At 40.6% G+C, this 22,866-nt stretch overlaps 1 protein-coding gene across 1 annotated transcript in view; it reads right to left on the minus strand.

The window, feature by feature from the left end:
* The window catches only part of ST6GAL2 (ST6 beta-galactoside alpha-2,6-sialyltransferase 2), a 32,924-nt gene that overhangs the window by 909 nt on the left and 9,149 nt on the right, over positions 1-22,866 (minus strand). Inside the window, exons 2-4 of the mRNA XM_021680277.1 lie at positions 21,977-22,074; positions 20,459-20,560; positions 17,937-18,111 (exon numbers count right to left, since the gene is read on the minus strand). Of these exons, the coding sequence (XP_021535952.1) occupies positions 17,937-18,111; positions 20,459-20,560; positions 21,977-22,074 (375 nt within the window). The remainder of the gene's footprint in view (positions 1-17,936; positions 18,112-20,458; positions 20,561-21,976; positions 22,075-22,866) is intronic.

A 22,866-nucleotide genomic window follows, 5' to 3' on the forward strand; every position in this document is an offset into this window, starting at 1 on the left:
TTTCTTTCTTTCTTTCTTTCTTTCTTTCTTTCTTTCTTTCTTTCTTTCTTTCTTTCTTTCTTTTTCTTTCTTTCTTTTCTTTTTCTTTCTTTCTTAATGTTTCAAATAGAGACCCATCAAACCTTATCCTCACTGAGCAAATCTAGTTCTTGATCTAGAAGGGCTAAATGGCTTTCTTTCTCCCCAGCACCACCAATATCTTTGTTGATATCCTTTAAACTTTAAAAAAATATATGCTTATCCCTTTTATGAAAGAAGGATCCTTTCTTATGAAAAAACATAGTCACAGCAGTTAGATCCTGTTAAATGGCAACATCTATCTGCAGAGGACAATCATATTTCTAATTAATCAACCATGAAAATCCTCACAACCAGAGAAAGTCATGCATAAGGGCCACCGGGAGAGAAGAGGGAAGGGGCTGAATTTTGCCTGGGGATCCAGAGGAGTTGCTCAAGGAGGTGAGCCTGAACCTCCTAGGCTGCCTGGCAGACAAGGGAAGGGAGAGAAGCAGGAGAAGGGGTGCTGGTCCACAGGTGACAATGGCATCCTGTTTAGAAGCCTTAAAAGGTGTGACTTGAGAGCCAGGACACAGTATTGGGGCTGAAAATAAAACACATTCCTAACAGAGAGAAGGAGGTGCTTCAGTTCAAATTCTAAGAAGCAAAACTGTCCTCAAGAGCTCTGTCAAAACTTCAAGTTACTGGTCTGTTCCTTTCCTTTTCCTCCCACAATCTATTTCCTCCTCCTCTTCACTGGCTGACCTACTGCTGGGTTGAGGCCCCTTCCTTGGGATGACCGAAGGTGACAGCGATTCAGGGGGAGCCAAGGACCAGCACTTCACTCCTGAAGTCACCGAGGAGAGTGGGTATCAACACCTAAACATGCAGCACAGGCGATAAAGAAGTCCCTCTCCTTCTGATGAGCAATTACTGCTCTAGAAATATTTTTTCCCTCCTCCTCATAAAATCATCTACTGATTCACATGGTGAATGAGAAAGCCATGTGCCCAGGGAGCATTAAAATTGCCCCTTTGATCCCGGTTACTTTACACTTGCAACAAACAAGAACCCCTCTGATGTGTGTGTTCTTTCTTGATCAGCGTCACAGGGCCTGTGTCTATGGAGCTGAGGAGGGCATCAGGGTTTTCTAAGCAGGAGCTATGGAACAAGGTCCTGTATGGTATTGCCCTGCAGCAGGCAGCCCTCCCTCCCCGGGGCATGGTGTGATGTGCGGAGGAACCACATCAAAGGATCCTAGACACCCCTCGCATACTTAGACGCTTTCCATTAATACAATTAATAAAAACAACTTTCAGTTGAAGAGGCTTCAAGGGTGTCTTGCACAAAGGCATCTCAAAAGCTAGCAATGGAACTGTACATAGAAACCACAGGTCTCTGTTAGCTGGGCTGTGTTGTGAGCCAAGGACACAACCTCCTCCCTGAGGGCTGAAGTCAAACGTGTAAGAGCTGTCACCTTGCGACTCTGGTCCTTAGAGTGGATGGCTTTCAGAAGTTAACCTTATACTTCAGAAATGTATTAGCCACATTATTGGCCTTCCTCCTAAAGCAGTTCTCAAACTTTGGCACGAAAAAGAATGATCCGGGCAGCTTGCTAAATGTCCATTCCTGGGACTTGTCCCCATTTCCAGAGATTTGGGTTCCTCTGGTTTATGCTGGGGTCTAGGAAACTGCATTTTTTAACAGATGTTCCTAAGCTATTTGTGGTGAAGGGCCATTTGGGGGTGGGTGGAGGAAGTCCAATCTATCACAGACAATTACTTTTGTAAAATACAGTACAATGATTTACTAGAAAAATTATCACATATTTGCATGCCATGCTATGTCAAGTTACTACAGAAGTTTGTAAATACTTTCAATTTCTACAATGATCTACTTGTAGACCAATGACTAATGTTTCCAGACCAATGCTGGTCCACTTCCCATGCTTTGAGGACCATCTTTGAGGACCATGCTGGTCTAACACAATATTCTTTGAAGAAGTCTGCTCTAAGGGATTCCCATGCTATTTCCTAAGTAGCTAGACATTCTACATGTTAGATTAAATCTAGAGCTGAATTGCCACCCACACCCAAGTGAGAAAATCCTTGGGTAGTTTCTCTAGTCCTTGCTATTGTCTTGGTCTCAAAAAGCAACTACTAAGGGGCACCTGGGTGGCTCATTTGGTTAGCGTCCCAACTCTTGATTTTGGCTCAGATCGTGATCTCAGGATCATGAGATCAAGCCCCGCATTGGGCTCTGTGCTAGGCATGGAGCCTGCTTAAGATTCTCTCCCTCTCCGTCTCCCTCTGCTCCTCCCTGCTCGTGCTCTCTCTCTAAAAAAAAGAAAAGAAAAGAGCATCTATTAAGATCTTTGAATCTTTTTTTTTTTTTAAAGATTTTATTTATTTATTTGACAGAGAGAGGCACAGCGAGAGAGGGAACATAAGCAGGGGGAGTGGGAGAGGGAGAAGCAGGCTTCCCGCCGAGCAGGGAGCCCGATGCGGGGCTCGATCCCAGGACCCTGGGATCATGACCTGAGCCAAAGGCAGACGCTTAACAACTGAGCCACCCAGGCACCCCAAGTTCTTTGAATCTTAATAGATGTTTCCGAGAGAAAATTTTCACTCTTGCTGCTGGTTAATTATTACATTTTTTAAAAAGATTTTATTTATTTATTTGAGAGAGAGAGCGAGGGTGAATAAGCACAAGCGGGGTGAGGGGCAGAAGGAGAGGCAGACTCCCCGCCAAGCAGGGAGCTGACTCAGAGCTCGATCCCAGGACTCCGGGATCATGACCTAAGCTGAAGATAGACGCTTAACTGACTGAGCCATCCAGGCGCCCCTAATTATTACATTTTAAACCATGCGTTTGCTAGATATACAATATGAATTTTTTCAGAAGACTAGGCAAGAAGTTACAGTTTCACTGCAAGTAAATAGGTACATTTTAGTGTTCTCATATATAAATACCTTGTATTTGAAAATAACTTCTAGAGCTTCAGAAATGCAGAAACTTGGCAGTTAGTTCATGATAGTCCAAAATGGATGCCAAGAGAGGTTAAGAAAGTGTGGGTTCTTGCCTTCAGTTATGTGCACAATTCTTCCTGATCTTTCCCCTATCTGATACAGACTTAACAATAGCAGTTGTCCATCCCATCGTGCGCTCATATGAACTTGTGGCTTCCGGTAACCGTGAGCCTAGAGCATCCTAAGACTTACTGGCAGAATATGCTCTACATGTTTAAACGGCAGCTAGCTGTAGTGTTAACATCACAACTGGTACGGCAACCCCTTCAAAGGGAAGGGAACATTAATTTACAATTTGTTGGGCACATGTGAAAAGTGGACCAGACCGATGGAACCAAAGCTGCAGAATACTTTTCTTATTTTGAACTTTTTTCAGACAGCATGGTCAATTCATTTGGCATATGCATACTCTGCTTTTCCATTTATTCAGGCCATTATTACACATCGTTTTGAGTTTAGATTCAGACTCTGTCATATAATAAATACTGAAAATCACTATTACTAAATGTGGTCAAATCTATACATCAGTTATCCAGTGAGTGAATAGCCACACCCAAATCCTAAAGACGAAATTTCTTCTTGTTTTGCAAAAAGGAACTAGGCAGACATCAATATTTGGAGTTCTAGAATAGCCCTGGCACAGTTCACATGGTGTGTGTTAGGGAACAGGGCATGTGGGTAGAGACACCGCAGTGAGGCAAGGTTGGGACAGGGCTGGGAAAGATCAAAGCCTTCACATTTTGCTGGAGGCCTCTTCAATTAAATTCAACATTTATTAAACTGGGCACAGTGCTAATCATTGGGGGATTAAGAGAAAGTTTCTTTAAGGAAAGAAAGAAAGTAAATTAAAGAACTAACCTTTAAATTTTAAAAAGAGGTAGTGAGCACCTAACCTACAATTCTTTGGATGACCTGAAGAAAGTGTTTTACAGACTGTACCGGGAAAAAATGTTTGAGCCCTACCACCAACATTGCTTCTGTAAGTGTTGTGAGGCTGAGCCCTATTATCCGCCGGCAACACATGGTCCTCAGACGTCCTCTGAATTACTACCAATAGAGTACCGTGTTGAGGGTCCCCAGCCCACCCCCAGGTTTGATGATTCACTAGGAGGACCCACAGGTCCCAATATTTAGTGATATTTAGCTATGATTTATTAAAGCAAAAGGATACAAGGCAAAATCAGCCAACGTTCAAGGGGAAACTAAGGCCAAGTTTCTACTCCCAATGGAGTCACATGGGATTTGCTTAATACCCCTAGCAACACGTGAAATGCTGCCAATCAGGGAAGTTTTTGAGAGACTCATTACTCAAGATTTTTGCTGGGAACTGGTCGTGTAGGCAGTCTCTGCTTGGCACATACCAAAATTCCAGACTTCCAGAATGAAAGCAGGTGTTCAGCATAAACCATACTGCTTACATAAACAGTCTAGGCATGGTGAACTACTCTTATCAGTTATGGGGTTGGGAACCTTCCCAAATCAAAGATCCCAGATGCCAGCCAAGGGCCAACTTTGTAAGCATGCCTTCCTAAAGATCAGCAGTCAAGCCTGCCAGGTTAAATCTTTTCTGCAAAGATACCAAAAATGGATAAATTCAAAGTATCATGTTACTTCATAATCAGTTCTCCATGCCAGACCAATGTGGGGAATTCACATCTGGTTATGCTAAAAATGTTTTTATTCTTTTTTTCATTTCCTCTCTTAGGACTGCTCAGGATTACCTAAAAATCAAAAAGAATATAAATAATTTAATACTATGCTACTTGGTAAAGAATTTCTAAAAAAAATCACTTAAACTTTTATGTTAAGTAATTTTAAGGACTACCAGAAAGTAACTGCTTTCATCACTAATAAAATTTTACTGCTTTCACCTAGCATTCAAAGAAGAATTAATACCAATCCTTCTCAAACTCTTCCAAAACACAGAGAAGATCGGAACACTTCCAAATTCATTTTACAAGGCCAGCATTACCCTGATACCAAAACCAGACAAGGACACTGCAATAAAAGAAAATCACAGGCCAATATCCCTGATGAACATAAGTATAAACATGCTCAACAAAATATCAGTAAACCAAATTCAACAATACATTAAAAGGATCATACACCACAATCAAGTGGGATTTGTTCTAGGGATATAAGGATGATTCAGCATCAATCAATCAATCAATATGATAGGCCACTTTAACAAAATGAAGGATAAAAATCATATGATCATCACAGTAGATGTAGGAAAGCATTTGACAAAATTCAACATCCATTTATGATCAAAGTTCTCAACAAAATGGGTATAGAGGAAATGTACCTCAACATAATAAAGGCCATATATGACTAGCCCACAGCTACATCATACCCAATGATGGAAAGCTGAAAGTTTTCCCTCTGAGATCAGGAACAAGACAAGAATGTCCACTTTTGCCACTTTTATCCAGCATAGTATAAAGTCTTAGCCAGAGCAATTAGGCAAGAAAAAGAAATAAAAGGCATTCGGATTGGAAAGGAAGAAGTAAAACTGTCACTATTTGCAGATGACATGATACTAGATATACAAAACTCTGAAGACTAGACCAAAACCTGTTAGAACTAATAAATGAATTCAGTAAATTTGCAGGACATAAAATCAATATACAAAAAAATTTGTTTTGTTTCCCTACACTAATAACAAGCTATCAGAAAGAAAAATTAAGGTAACAATCCTATTTACAATTGCATTATAAACAATAAAATACCTAGGAATAAATTTAATTAAGAAGGTGAAAGATCTGCACACTGAAACCTGTAAGATACTGATGAAAGAAACTGAAGAAGACACAAATAAATGGAAAGATGTTCCATGCTCATGGACTGAAGAACTAATATTGTTAAAATATCCATACTACCCAAAGCAATCTGCAGATTCAATGCAGTCCATATCAAAATCCCAGTAGCATTTTTTTTCCACAGAAATAGAACAAAAAGTTCTGAAAATTTGTATGGAACCACAAAAGACCCCAAATAGCCAAAACAATTTTGAAAAAGAAGAACAGAGCTGGAGGCAACACCCTCCCTTGATTTCAAACTATGTTACAAAGGTATAGTAATCAAAACAGTATGGTACTGGCATAAAATCGGACACATAGGTCAATGGAACAGAACAGAGAACCCAGAAATAAACCCAAACTTATATGGTCAAATAAATTCCAACAAAAGAGCCAAGAATATGCAATGGAGGAAGGAAAGTCTCTTCAATAAATGGCATTGGGAAAACTGGACAGCCACATGCAAAAGATGAAATTGGAGTGCTATCTTATACCATACACAAAAATTAACTCAAAATAGATTAAAGACTTGAACGTAAAACCTGAACCCGTAAAACTCCTAGAAGAAAACAGGTATGAGCTCCTTAACCTGGGTCTTGGCAATGAATTTTTGGATTTGACACCAAAACCAAAAAGAAACAAGTAGGACTACATCAAACTAAAAAACTTCTTCAAAGCAAAGGAAACCATCAACAAAATGAAAAGACAACCTACTGAACAGGAGAAAATATTTGTAAATCACATACCTGAAAAGGGGTTAATATCCAAAATACATAAAGAACTCATACAACTTAATAGGAAAAACCCCCAACAATCCAATTAAAAAATGGGCAGAAGACTGAATAGACATTTTTTCTAAAGAAAACATACAGATGGCCAAGAGGTACACGAAAAGATGCTCAACATCACTCATCATCAGGGAAATGCAAATCAAAACCACAATGAGATATTATGTCACACCTGTTAGAATGGCTATCAACAAAAAGACAAGAAATAACAAGTTTTGGCAAGGATGCGGAGAAAAAGAAACCCTTGTGCACTGTTGGTGGGAATGTAAATTGGTGCAGCCACTATGGCAAACAGTATGGCGATTCCTCAAAAAATTAAAAATAGAATTACATTATGATCCAGCAATTCCACTTCTCAGTATTTACCCAAAGAAAATGAAGCCACCTGGAAAAATATCTGCACCCCTATGTTCACTGCAGCATTATTTACAATAGCCAAGATATGGAAACAGCTTATGTGTCCTTGAAGGCATTGCTAAGTGAAGAAAGGCAGACCTAGAAGGTATTACGCTGCATGAAATAAGTTAGACAGAGAATGACAAATGCCATGTGATCTCATTTATATGTGGAATAAAAACAAACAAACAAACAAACAAGAAACAAAAAACACCCTCATAAATACAGAGAACAGATTGGTGGCTGCCAGAGGTGGGAGGGTGGGCAAAACAGGTGAAGGGTGTCAAAAAGTACAAACTTCCAGTTATGCAATAAATATGTCATGGGATATAACATACAGCATTGAGACTGTAGTTAATAACACTCTACTACATATTGGAAAGTTGCTAAGAGAGTAGATCTTAAAAGTTCTCATCATAAGAAAAAATTCTGCAAACCAGGCATGGTGACGGATGTTAACTAAACTTACTGTGGTGATCATTTTGCAATAGAAACAATCAAATCATCTTGATCTACACCTGAAACTAATATAATGTTGTACATCAATTAAACCTCAATATAAAAAATTCCTGCTTTTAACATGAAGCCAGACTTTTAGATAGGCAGATGAGTATTTAGAAACTTTTTAATGTATTTTTCTAAGCCAATCAGATGGGCATGTAGTCAGCTTTTTAAAATCTTTAAATATAATTCAATTAACATTCAGTTTCTTTGGCCAGTTTTTATCAATGAGTCCATACTAGGGATTCATCTAAAGAAAAAAAAAAAAGGCGCACATTTTTTTTCTGGGCAATTATGTCTCAAGAAGCATTCATTTGCCAAATTATATGTCTTTAAGTATTATAATGCAATGTAATTATCAAACCAATTAAAAAGCATTTCAACTGGTCTTAATAAAATGTCACATTATATGACTAGCAGTATAAACACTTATTTGCTCCAAAATCAGCATAAAAAGCAAACTGCAACCCATGTGCAGAGTATCAACAAATTCTGAATTAGGTTTCCCCTATAAAACTCTACTTTGCGTATCTAGCTTTGCATTTGATGTGTTTCCCCATCTAGTATAGTGTAATCATTTATAGCCTTGACTTTAACTGTGATTAAAATTCTCTTGCTTTCACCTGGCAAAATATTTAAAGTAACATCCAAAATCGTTCAGAATGATAGAATTTTCTCCTTAACGAATATATCCTTTCAACACATGGCACAGAAGCTATGGATATAAAAAACACAATGTAAGTGACAGATAAAATACTGGCCTACATCAGTTCCAGTTAACATTTGAACATACGTCATATGTAAGGTAAATTAGGAATTTCTGAGAATGACCAATACAACACTGCAAAACATATTTCCGAAGGAGAGGTTAGAGTGAAAGAAAACCTAAGTGTATGGAATATGCCAGTCTAATGGAAATCTAGCAGCTCTGTCAGGTTTCCCCATAAATTCATCATGAAATAGGAAATCGTGAGAACTATACTTAGGATTATTTAAGAGCAAAAGCAACTCTTCAGGGGAGAACTCCAGAAAATATTTGTAATTAAAAGGTGGTTTGGAGACTTAAACTTGATGTACTATAGCAATAGTTTAAGAAGCATCTACCTTATTAGATAAAATCATATCATGCAGGGGTAATACTTGAAGGCCAATTTTTCACTGATTTATATTGTATTATTTGATGGTAATACACATTCAGGATTCACTATTCATAAGGAAATGCAAAAGTTGTTCCTAATCAATATAATTGTGACGTATTTTACACAATCATAAATATGAATGTTAAGTGGATGATTATTTTGTGCTAAACATCTGAGTTTGGGTGATATACTGGAAAATTAGAACCCCCAAAAGCAATACAAAATGGAAAAGAAAGTTATGACTTGCTTTTAAGCCTATTACTCTTATGCATATTTAAGATTTCATTTATTTATTTGATAGAGAGAGACACAGCAAGAGAGAGAACACAAGCAGGGGGAGTGGGAGAAGCAGGCTTCCCACAGAGCAGGGAGCCCAATGTAGGGCTCAATCCCAGGACCCTGGGATCATGACCTGAGCCGAAGGCAGACGCCTAATGACTGAGCCACCCAGGCGCCCCTCTTGTGCATATTTAAATAGCCTGAAATTATAGTGTCTGCATTTATGAATTCCAGAAATATTAGTTATAATTATAATCAGTAGTGGCTGCCTTTTAAAAAGTGGCAGGATGTGCTGGTGGTTTGTACAATAAAAATATTGTCAATTGGTCAATTGTAGATTTAAGTAGAGAGTCTCCCCTCTCTGTGCCACTGGTTGGGACCTGTGCTGCCAGGCTTGTCTGTCTGCTGGTCCTCAGGCTATGAGCCAGGGATGGTGAAGCTGGTGCCTCCTGGCTTGGCTGGATGCCCTACTGCATGTAAGTGACAAACCAATCCAGCCATGCTTTATGACCCCAGGTGAGTTCACTGACCCTTCTATAAAAATATCTCTCTTTATGAGAACAAAATGGAAGCCGTGGGATTCCAAGTAAATTATTCCTTATCCTCAGTCAGGCTAAGGTACAGTCAAAACGACTTCCAAGTACCAAATAACAAGGTAAATCTCTAGTATCCAACTAGGGATGAAAGAGAGAAATGCTACTCACATGTGCATGAATAGCTGCCCAGTGGGCTGAAGGTAAGGAACCTAATTAGATAAAAAAGTTGTTCCAAAGAAAGAAGTCCTTATGGATCCTCAAAATTAGCTTGATCCATGTTACTTCCTTTTAATTTAAAAAATGCATGTGCTGTCCACCAGGGCCAAGAATCCCTTTACTGCTTCTCTAGAGAAGAGGATGGTTCATGTACCACATTCCCAGTGTATCTACCAGTGTGCCTCTTTCTGTGAACTGTAAGGCTCCAATTAGAAAGTCAAAGAAAAAGCAGTATGTCAATACGTAACAAACTGACATCAAAATATCATACATACTCTTTGCTCGGCACTAATACTCTTGGGAATCTATCTTAGGAAATGGTTTAAAGGAAGAAAAGTCTATGTATTCACATACAGAATAAACTCTAGTATTTTTTGTACATAGATACAATGATGACTCATTAACATAATTGTTTGAGAATATCAAATACTCTGAAACAACTTAAATACTCAACAACTAAAGAGAGGCATAAGTTATGATATTTCTATTTGATGTACTGATATGGCCTCTGTAATATCAAAGAGAACAAGTCTGTTTGATTATGTATCTTTTTTTTTTTAAAGATTTTATTTATTTATTTGAGAGAGAGACACAGCGAGAGAGGGAACACAAGGAGGGGGAGTGGGAGAGGGAGAAGCAGGCTTCCCGCTGAGCAGGAAGCCCGATGCGGGGCTCGATCCCAGGACCCCGGAATCATGACCCAAGCCGAAGGCAGACACTTAATGACTGAGCCACACAGGCGCCCCTTGATTATGTATCTTAACAAAAGAACAGCATTTTTATATTTGCGGATATGGTCTTATTTGACCGAGCATAACGTTTTAGATGAGAAACATCACAGTAACAGTGAACAGAAAACATTAGCTATTGTGCTAAGCACATGATAATTCACATATGGTACTTCAAACATAAAGGCACCACCTGGATCTTCATTTTCTCGTTGAAAGAACTGAGGCTTGGAGGTTTGGAGTAACTTGCTCAAGATCACATATTTAGTTGACTGGTAGAACCAAGGGTTGTCTTTGGTCTCTGCAGAGCCCAAGGTCTTAACCACAGGACACAGCACACACATCTAGTGACAGGAGAAGAGGTGGGCATCCTTCTACATGTGAGACCAGCTGAATCAGAGGTGAGAGTCTTTAAGGTGGCATAAATCACAACTTCTCATTCATTTGTTCATCCCTTCATTCATTGAGCAAACATTTACTGTGCACCTGTTGCGTGGTACCACACACTGATGGAAGCTCATTCATTACAACAATTTTTTTTTTTAAGATTTATTTATTTATTTGAGAGAGAGAGAGAGTGTGTGCATCAGCGGAGGGAGGTGTAGAGGGAGAGAGAGAGAGAGAATCTCAAGTAGACTCCCTGGTGAGTGTGGAGCCCGATGGAGGGCTTGATCCCAGGATCCTGAGATCATGATCTGAGTCAAAATCAAGAGTCAGATGCTTAACTGACTGCGTCGCCCAGGCACCCCTCATTAAACAATGTTAAGAAAACAGAACTCTGTGGTCATGATTTGGAAGAGTATAGACTAAAATACAACCAGATGGCAGTACTGGAGGTGGTGGTGGGATTATCTGGTGCTTTAAAAAACTGTTTAAATATTTAGTTATAATGTTATTTTCCCCTTTGTATAAGGGCCCACTAAGGAGACTTTTCTGTTACAATGAAAAATCTCATAAAGCAAGACAGCCAGTCTCTTCCTTTAGGTTTGGTGAAAGCTTTGGACCAATATCTATGTTGGGATAAATAATATCTAAATCTCCTTAGACTTATATATGTTAATAATGAGATTTCTTGAAAAGTTAGTCAAGTTTTCACTGATTTTCACATAATGATCTGGTTAATAAAAGTCAGAATATATTTACACAGTTACACTAAAATATTTTGAAAGATAATTATCACTAATCAATGTCCAACTTTGAGTTAGTTTTCATGTTTAATTGCAGTGAATATTCATTTCTTTAGCAGTGACTCTTCAAAATATTTTGTTTGGTAGAGTAGTTTGGTAGTAATATCGGTTTGATGTTATAAAAAAAGGAGAAATCATAGTTTAAAATATTCATTTAGAAATACGAGAGTACTACCTTCAATATATATCATAGATATTAAATCTTTAATAAGTATCTTATTAAATAAAGCTTGTAATGAAAGTATAGTTTAATTCACTTGATCTTAAAATGTATTTACATTGTGTCAATATTATAAAAACTGTTCACATATGTTCTCTAATTTAATTATAAAGAAAGCACATTAAAACATTAGCTTTGATAAGTCCTTTATGTATGTGAATTAGAAGTTTCTGGGGGTGCCTGGGTGGCTCAGTCTGTTGAGTGTCTGCCTCTTGGTTTCAGTTCAGGTCCTGATCTCAGGGTCCTGAGATCGAGCCCCACATCAGGCTCCGTGCTCAGCAGGGAGTCTGTTTGAGATTCTCTCTCTCCCTCTCCCTCTCCCTCTGTCCCTCTCTCCACTTGCACTGTCTCTCTCTCTCTCTAAAATAAATAAATCTTTAAACAAACAAACAAACCGAAAAAGAAACTTCTGGGATGCTTTTCCAGCAATAAAATGAGTTTCAGTGAAGAAGCTCTCAGAGTTTGTTTTCTTCAATGCTAGGTCAATGTGTTTGTCAAGTCTTACACAACTTACTGCTCTTTCTTTATAATCAGAAAAGGCAGTTCCTATTATTTGTAGATAAAACAAGAAGAATTTATTTAGGTGCAAGTGAAATATCTGTGCCTGAATCTGATCTTACTAGGACATCTTGCCCATAAGAAAACTTCTCCATAAGAGCTGATAATACACAGATCCCACAGAACCCAGGAAAAAGTACAATGCATACTCGGGTATTGTGATCAAAGACAATGCTGATACAGAAATATTTCCAAGCTTGCTCTAAGGAATATTCAGAATGGTGCAGTGGACAGAAGTAGCTTCTAGACTCTTCTTCTCTTCAACACTGTAGTCTCCCCTAATCCTGCAGATTCAGTTACTCACAATCACCTGCAGTCTGGAAGTAGATCCTCCTGACATACCATCGGAGGGTCAGTAAGTGGCCAAACGCCAAGTCCCAATGCCCACGTCATTCCCCTCACTTCAGCATGTGGGCATTTTATCAAATCTCACAGCAGCACAAGAAGAAAGGTGAGTACAGTACAATAACAGAGTTTGATAGACTGTATTCACGTAACTTTTCTTGGGATACACTGTTATAAATAATTTATAATTTATGAATTCAACTTCTTCATCAGTATATATGTACAGGAAAAAACACAGTCTAAATAGGGTTTGGGACTATCTGAGGTTTTAGGCATCCACTGGGGGTCTTGGAATGTATCCTCTGCAGATAAGGTTGGGGGGGGAGGGACTATGTATTGCTTGCTCTCTTTTCCCCACAGAAAACACACATACCCACCATAGCTCCTATCTACCAGGCAAGCCCTCGAGATTTATGTTCCATCAAGGAGACGGCTGGTCCAGGGTTAGGGGTTCCTAATGAAGGTCCAAAAATGATGTCATGCTTCTAGAATGGGAGATGTTGGCTGAACCATCTGCTTGAATATTCCTGAGGATGGTTTCCTGCAATCAATTAGAGTTGGGACCTTGCTTATTGGTGCCAAAACTTACACCCAAACAATCAGTATATGTAAAGAATCTGGGTCCCAAGATGATAGAGTCAACCAACCAACCAAACAAAAATCCACTTTTAAGAAGACATTTACAGCCAGCTGTTATGTATGACATTTCACGAGTTTTCAAGACATGAAAGAAGTCCATCAGTAATGATAAGAGTAAATTTTTTAGCTATGTCTTCAAAGAAACAAAAAGAATAATGTATTGGTCGCATCCTGTGTTCTCCTGAGCCAAATGCTTATTACCTTGATGGCACGTCTATCAATACAGGATCTGCAGACCAGATTTCTAAAGTTCCTTATAACTTTAAGATTCTAAAACGCTAGAAAGCTGGTTCTCAAAGCACAGAACAAGGACCAGCAGCATTAGCATCACTTAAGAACCGGCAGAAATGCAAATTCTTGCCCCTTCCACCTCCTCAGAAACTCTAGGATGGGCCCAGGTGTCTGTGTGTTAGAAAGGTGTGGGAGCCAGGCTTCAGCAGGGCCCCCAGGATCCCTACCTGGTGTTCCCATCTTTGGGTAGTTCCATCCCACAACAATGGGACTGACTGATGTAACAAACAGAATGTAGCCACGGGGATAATGTACGACACCATAAAAAGTACTGGCCTTTGCTCTCTCAGATCGCTTGCTGTAGGGAAGCTGGCTGCCATGTTGTGAGGACTTCCAAGTACACCTAGAGAGGTCCCTGTGGTGAGGATTTGAGGCCTTTGGCCAACAGCCATCTTGTGAGTGAGCCACTTAGAAAACAGAGCAGCCAACCTATGTCCAGACAGCTGGAATGCGACCTCATGAAAGAGCATGCTGAGCCATCTAGCCAATCTGCTCCCACATACTGACTACAGAAACTGTACAAAATAATAAATGCTGATTCCTTCCAGGAGGTGAGTCTTGGGGTACTTTACTTCATGGCCTTAGCTAACTAATACACAAACCCTCCAGGTGATTCTGACATATGCTGAACTTGAGAACCACTGAGCTAAAACATTCATTCATTCTCCAAATAATTATTTCTTGTACTTCCTATGTGCTAGGCTACGAGCATGAACACGATGGGCAAAATAGACACTTCCCAGCCCTCGAGGCAGCCTGTTCTTTTCCTTCATTGCACAGTTTGTGATTTTATTTTATTTAGGGAACACACACTTATGTAATGTGGGTCACCCACTGCACCGTGAGTTCGTGGTGAGCAGGACCTTTGCCTGGTTTCTTTCCCACTACCCCTGGGCCTCGCCCTGTGCCTGCTACATAGGAGGTGCTTAATTAATATCCACCCAGTGGCTTTTCCCTTCCATCTTCCCCACCTTCCTCCAATATGATGAACTGAGGCCCCAGGAATAGACCTCTGAATAGCAACCAATCACAATACATTTAAGGGGTTCTAGGTGTGTTCCCCTGGGAATCTAACGGCCATTGGCTATAAATTTCCATAGAAAGAAATGTCTTGTGTGTTCAAAACGGTCAACTTTTAGAGTCCTTCTATTTTACACATGCAGATTCATAAACACATACAAGGAAAATATATGCAGTGGGTTTAATAATAGAAGTAATTAAATGTGAGACTATTTTCCTGTACAGATGCGCACATCAATAAAGCACAGGAACTCATCTTGCTTTACCTCCGGGTGGAGCCCTGTGCTGATGAGGAAAGCAGAATATCAGGAAATTGCTCTTCTCTGATAGAGGACGTCCTGCTGACCCCCATACTTGTGCAGAACCCTCTGCTGTGCACCCAGAAACATCCTGATCTCATTGACCAGCTCTATGATGGGTTCTTCTGTTCAGTAAGGGACAGGAGAGGTTAGTGTTGGAAATGATAAGGTGGTGAGATAAGAAGTCACTAGTTTTTTTTTTCAACATGACCTTAGAACACGAAGGAGTATTTAGAGAACACTTCTTTTTTTTTTAAATGTAGGCTCCACACCTTGCATGGAGAGCCCAACGCAGGGTTTGAATTCATGACCCTGAGATTGAGACCTGAGCTGAGATCAAGAATCAAATGCTTAACCGACTGAGCCACCCGGGCCCCCCTGGAGAACACTTTTTGGTAAGAGAAAATAACTCACTGATTTTTAAAAATTCTTATGGCAGAAAGTTTGAGATGTGAGTGACATCATTTTATCAATACTTAGGAACATCAGAGAGGTTATAAAACAGACTCTGGCTCTCAGCATATTTCTGAGCAAGATCCAAGAGGAGGCAGGCCAATTACAACGTCCGCGGGGTCTTCAGAGGGCGAATGGTGCTCTGCTGAGCACAGCTCACACAAGCTGCCTCTCCTGCCCATCCTTCATGAGGCCTAACGCTGAAATCTGGCCAGGGACAAGAGCAGCAAACAAAGGTGATGATGGCGGGCTGTGGCTTCTGCAATATCGGTGTCTCCAGTCGCAGAGCATAGCCCATCCAGTGGGAACTGAGACTTCCATAATTACCCGCTTGCTCTTTCTCATTCTTCTGTGACTAGCAGAACTTCACAGTGCCATCCTATACAACTGCGTGTGATGATGGAGATGGTCTCCCTCTGCACTGCCAGAGCACGTGGCTACTAAGAGCTAGAAAGGAAGCCAGTGCTTCCTGGAGCTTCCCTCTTATTTAATCCTAATTAATTTAAATGTAAATAGCCCCCCGTGGCTTGCAGCTGCCACTCTGGGCAGGAAAGTGGCAGAAAACAGTAATCATGGCAAATGGGTGCACCAACTCATCTTGAAGAAGATTTTATCATTCTCATCTCTTCTAAGAGCACAGGGAGGCCCACAGGAGTGATTGACTTGCCCACGATCAAAAAGGTGGTAAATGGCAGAGAACAAGTCACACTTCACCTGTCCGCCCCAGTCAGCACTCCTGCAACGCCATCAGACTGCATCTCCCCTTCTTCACGTAAAAGACGCCTCAAAGGCAAGCGTCAGTCTCTGAAAACTCCAAATTCTCAGTAAATAGGTATGAAAGGAAGCTAGCCATATGCGGCAGGATTCCGTCCAACAAAAACACATGGGAAAATGTTTCTCTCCAGCTATGAGGATCCAACTTGAATCTTTCAAACTACACTTTGTGGTAAGTATATCTGACAGCCCCCACTGCGCTCGAAAACTTTTGCTCCAAGCAAGTGGTAGCCCCATGAATTCGTGAGAAGGCAATAATACGAAAAAGATTTTATTAAACTTCTGCCACATCCTATTATGCTGTCTAAGCGTGATTTTATCCCACTTAACCTTTGCTGACAAACTAGATTATACTTTCTTTCCTAAATCAACAGGGTCCCATGAAATTGCACAAAAGATAAAGTACCTAGCATTTCAGGACTGATTTGGAAATAGAGTGTCAAAGGCATGACTTTAAAAGGGCGGTTAGCTATGCCTGAGGAAAATAATCTGCAGTCATATTGTAAATTCTGTCTTGAATTCTATGTAAAATATTTCACATTATTGTAATACCAGAAACTCACTCCAAAATCCACAAGCCTCAGTTCAGATACTTGAAGGTCCTGTATCCATAACCAAACCACTACTATCTCCATAAATCTCTCCTTTATTCACAGAGACCCACAGCGCAGCCCAAATTAAGATGCAGTGTTGTAAATTCATTGAAATTAGGGTGGAGAACATCACAGTTTTTTGTGGACAAAACTAATATCCTTTGGTTCTATTACAGCTTTCATATTGCCAAGGGGATCGAAGCTATTCCTCAATATTACCCTACTTGGGTAAAATCAAAGAGATAATGGGATGATTAGCTGAGGCATAGGTAAGGAAATGGGGTAAGACCACAGATTTTGAGGATCAAAGTCTGGTTGCAAAAAATATATATAATAAGCCAAGTGTGATGATCCCGTTAGATAAAACAACCCATTTTTTAGATTAGAGCTAGTGCACTCTGGTAGCAAGAGCTGTAGAAGGTTCTAGATTTATTCTCATCAAAGCCTGCACCTCTTCTCTTGCAGCACATGACACTATCATACGGTCACAAATTCACCTCCTCAATCTGGCATCATGTGAACAATGTGAATGGGTAAGTGGATGGTGGCTCATAGATGACCCAGGTGGGGTCTATGTGTCCTCCCCTTGAATCCCTTGGGTCCTTAACTATTCTGACCCACAGAATACAGTGCAAGTGGCACTGTGCAGGTCTCTAGGCCTCAGCCATAAGAAACTTGCCGGGATCCCCGAGTGTCCATTTAAGAGGCCCAATTACCCTGAGACCACCACATAAGAGACCACGTGCAGGCACAGAGTCAACATTCCCGGCTGAGCCCACCCTCCCAGCCATCTGCACCAAGGGGGCCAACCATGGGAGGGAAGCCATCCCAGGAAGCAGATGAGTACCACCAAGTGACTCTCATTGATGCCCATGGAACAGAAGAATCACCCAGCCAAGCCCACCAAAATCAAGACCCACAAAATCATGACAGAAAATAAAATACTTCTTGCTTTACACCCTGAAATTTGGGGGGTACTTTGTTATGCACCAATAGATAATCAGAACAGAGTATTTCTACTATCTTCAGCTAATCTATGCTTCCTCTAAAACCACCTTCTAATTGTTCCGATTAAATAACGTAACTGTACATTTACTAAATACGAAGCCTAATCCTGCCGGCCTGATCATCCGTTCTTATATACACCTACCAATGAAGCCGGAAGATGGTGGGTTGGGCTGAATCTTCTCCTTGGTGTTCTCCTGGATAATGTCCCAAAGCTGCCATATAAATTTTGGATGAAGAATGTAAAATGGCTGATTTGGGTTTCTCTGACGGTGCTGAACATATGGAGTGAACAGGTTGTAATCTGGCTTCTTGTACCACTAAGAAAAAAAAAATCAACACAATCAAGTACAGAGCACCACAGTGCGAAAAGGAAACAGGGCAGCACCCAGGTGGGGGCAGAAGCTCCTTCCAGGCTGAGGGAACAGGAGGGGAGTGAGGTGGTGACTGTCACATCTTTAGGCACTGCCTCACTGGAAGAGGGAACCAGAACAAAGAAAGATAGGGTTCCAGCCCTGGAGGATGGATACTTTGTTCTTTAGTGAAATATGGGAGATGAGGTAGGGCAGGGGTGCCGGACTCTTCTGTAAAGGCCCAGACAGTAAACACTTGAGGCTTTATGAGCCACACGGTCTTCTTCAACTAGTCAATTCTTCCGTTGTACTGACAAAGCCACAGCAGAGAGAGCACGAATGGGCATTACTGCATTCCAATAAAACTTTATTTACAAAACAGGGCCACATTTGGCTGATGGCTGTAGTTTGCTGACCCCTGGGCTCAATCAGTGTATTTCAAAAACATATTTTCCTTATCTAATGTATAGTGACAGAAAGCATGCCAGTTGTTGCCTAGGTCTGGGGTGGGGCCCGGAAGACCCCAGGTGGGGCGCCAGGAACTCTTTGGAGTGATGAAAATATTCCATTTCTTAACTGTGGTGGTGGATACGTGGCTATATAAATTTGCTAACACTCATCAAAATGTATACCTCTACTGATTATACATACATTATTGTATGAAAAAATGCACAATAAGGTTGATTGTTTTGTAAATGTCTTTAGAATGTCTCGGGTGCTGTCATGAAATGGGATTTGGAGGTCTGTGGGGGAGAGACTTAGCTCATAAGGCTCTGAGGGCCCCATTATCCCTTCGAACTGACACCTTGGGGAGATAGGAGGTATATATTAATCCCAAGTAATATTCCCTGGTTGGATGGGTTCTGTGGCTTTAACAATTTTGAGAAGGACTAGGCCCAATCATCTGTAGTACACTTTGCCCCCAAGCCAAGAGGCAGCAGGAGGGAAGCAAGAGGAGTATGGGCCTCAGTTTCCTCAGCCCTTCCTCCTCCAGAGCACAGGCCACACAGAAAGCAGCCCTGCTGCCTGGATTTTGGCACTGTCATGCCCATGTCCATTGGGTTTGACAGCTCTGTGCCCTGGGCTTGGCTGCTTCCAAAGGAGGAAGAAACAAGGACCAACAGCTAGAGGTCTGAGTCTGTCCACAAACAGCAAGAGATAGGTCAGAACTTAAAGCTAGAGAGCTTCAGTCTGGAAAGGAAGCTGAAGAGTTCCAACATGCATTTCACACTTGATTCTTGGTAGACGGTACCTGTGAGAATCAGCTGGAGAGCTTTCTCAAAAAAATACACACTCAGGCTGCAGGCTACATGTCTGGAAATGGGGCTCTGACAGATACATCTGAAAAATCCTCTCCAGGTGATTCTGGTTTGTACTCCTAGTTAACAACCAGTTAGCAATCGTGCTAGGTAAACGTCCAGCTTGGTCTCAAGATGAACAGTGACCAAACACCCCCAGAGGGACCCATGTGACCTTGGACAGCTGCTCTCTTGGAAAGTTACCTCTTGGTGGAGCCAAGAGCTCCCCCACCTTTATCTTAAGAAGGATGCATTCTCCTAGGTCATGGCAGAACAAGTTGAAAGACACTCTTCGGCACAGCTGACAGCACCTTTCACGAGGCTAAACCGTCATACATATTTCCCAGCCCTCTTTAAAAACTGCACTGGCTTTTCTTCCAAGTTTTCACCAAAGTAACTAGCTGTTCCTTTAGATAGGCAATGATTTGCCAGAACGCCATGAATATAACTTGCTTATATTTTGATGGCTAGTAATAATCTTGTTTACACTACACCATGTAAAGTAAAAAAGGGTGGGTTGGGCTGAATCTTCTCCTTCTTCTCACTCTCCAAAGGGTGGCACACTCCAGGAAAGGCTGTAACAGGTTACACTTAAAGAATAATGAGCTGCTGATTCACAAAGTTTAAATTCTCTTGACAAGCACTTTGAATTTATTTCAGAAGGTCTTGTAACTGCTTAGAAGTTAAAGTAACCCTATCACAATGGAAACATTCTGAGTTTACTCCACCCAATCTCTAGTGAAATTAGGAATGTCTGAATATTTAGACACTGTAATTTTTTTTGGTTTTTAAATTCTCGAGAGCAAAAGCCCTTTTTCATTAGATAGATCATGTTCACCAAGTATGCTCTGGGAACCGGGTATCAAAATGGTATGAATACACATGTTATTTAAGTAGCGCCCGTGAGTGGTTTCATTCTGTGAAAGCTTAATCCTTGACTTGCTCCCATTATTAATCAGTCAAAGGCACTGTCTGACTGTTAGGGTAGGGGCACTTACCCTAAAGAAAACACTTACCAGGTTAAGATTTGCAGAATAAGGAGCAGGGTCCCAGGCCACCAAAATGACATCTTTATATAATGAGCTGTCAATGAAGTGATGGTTGGGGTTGGTCAGAATCTGCAAATACAAACAAAAGTCATTTTAAAATAAGTGTTTGGTTCTTCAAAATTACATCTTAAAAAAAGATGAAAATGTAAAAAAAAAATTAATCAGAGCCAAAAAAAAAAAAAAAAAAAGTTGTTCAGACTTTGTCTTTTCCTCCGGGGGATGGAGAGAGGTGAGCATCGCACGCTTATGTGTGTAAAGAAATGTCTGGGGAAATGAGGATTAAAAATAAAATCCACTGTCTCCTCCATTTTCACCAGCACCATCTTCATAGCTGGTGGCATCGAATCAGCTCCTGAAAGATGCAATGCCCTAGCTAATTCGGCACCCCAGCATCATCTCCAGTTACTTTCACAGGTGATTGGAGAGGGAGGTGCAATTGTGGATGACCTGTCTTAGGAAGGCGCCTCCAGAGGGCCAGGCTCGGGACAAACGGAACACAGACAGCCGGCGGACGAATGGCAGCCGCGATGTGACTTCCTCCCTCTGTGTCCCTATCTGGTCCTGGAGGAGACCAGGAGATACCTGCCAATCATCTTTTTAAACTACAGTTTTGGAGGGAAAAAAGTATTGGTTTTCATCAGTTTTCAGGGGCAATTTTTCAGTTTTCGAGATATACTTTCTTTCTTCATATTTGAAGATTTCTCAAGCCAGGGCATATCTTACAGGGAACACGTATTTCAATTTGGTGGGGTTGATAATGTTGAAAAGCTGGGAAGCTGTGACTGAATGAATGGTGGCTCTTACAATCCATGGCATCTGTGAAGTAAGGAAATATGACGATTGTTTCAGGGTACCATGCAGAAAGCTAATCTTTCCTTCTGCAAGCAACCTGTCATAAATCATCCATCACCTCATGTTCTTTCTATATAGTTTGAAACTCTGGGAACTGCTGTGGTTTTGAGAGTAATTTTGCTTTGAACTTGGAAAGTATTCTTATGAAGAACACCAGGAAGAGAAATACTTAACAAAACAATCCATTTTTTTTTTTAATTTTTCAAATGATGGACTAAAGTTTGCAAGCCACCCTACTGACCCTTGGATTTTGTAACCTTTGCTTTTCTCCCCTTCATTGCTGGCCTTTCTCACCACTGTGATTTCTTTTAAATTTAACTGTCTTTTCCTCCATTCATAAAATGCAACATGCTAAGTCTATGATTATGTATGTACCCGTGTGTATGGATAGACACACATATTTCCATATGTACACTGATTTTTCCTTTTAATCTTATTTACTCATTTCTTCCTATTCATGTCACACATAAGTTCTATTTATCTGCATTTTTTTTCTCTGTTCTTTTTAATTACAAGACCCATAGAAATAAGCAAGACCATAGTCATGAATAAATGGGTAATTTCTCTTCACTCATCCAGTTAAACTATTTACCTATAAGATGTACTTCCATGAGAACACACCATCCATCTTACCTGGGAATTAATGATGCGCACAGTGGTTTTATTTCCAACATCTTTCTCATAGCCGCGTGTAGGAGCAGAGTTAAATCTCAAAACTGCATCATGAGAATCTAAGGACACATAAATGACAAACTTACTGTACTTTTTGCTGTCGAATCGACATAATTTAAAAAAGCGTTAAAGCAAAATTTTTAATACCTGAAGCTAATTAGAAACAACCAATAAAGTTAAGATACCCATACACATATTTTTCAGTATAGTGTCTATTTAAAATGGGATCCCGGCTAGGGGACAAATCAACATGGAAACATAGGACCCTTACAAGTGGTCCTATGTCATCCAAATGTTAAGCTATATTTAGGTACTTGTTATGTGTTCACATTCTTTAAAGGTGACATGCTTTATGCAGCCATTCTCTGAAAGATTCCAGAATATTTCAAAGATGGAATCTGTGGGAGCATGTAAGGATATTGCAGACGGGCTGCTTGTGTGGTTCTTACTGCTTGGAGCATGGAGGCTGCTCATGGTGCCTCTAAGACCGCGGCCGGTGCCAAGACCAAGGGGCATCTCTCACACAGAAAGAGCCACAGCCTTTAATGCAATTTCTATACCTTGGGGTACTGGTTTGTGCTTAAAAAGAAAACCAGCCCTTGGGCGCCTGGGTGGCTCAGTCTGTTAGGCGTCTGCCTTCGGCTCAGGTTGTGATCCTGGGGTCCTGGGATTGAGCCCCCTTGTGGGGCTCCCTGCTCCGCGGGGAGCAGGGAGACTGCTTCTCCCTCTGCCTCTCTCTCTCTCATGAATAAATAAATAAAAATCTTAAAAAAAAAAAAAAGAGCCCTCTATAACACTGTATGTTAACTATACTGGAATTAAAACTGAAAACTTAAAAAAAAACCCCAAAA

Source organism: Neomonachus schauinslandi, chromosome 10, assembly GCF_002201575.2.
Source record: "Neomonachus schauinslandi chromosome 10, ASM220157v2, whole genome shotgun sequence".
In the NCBI taxonomy this organism is placed as follows: Eukaryota; Metazoa; Chordata; class Mammalia; order Carnivora; family Phocidae; genus Neomonachus; species Neomonachus schauinslandi.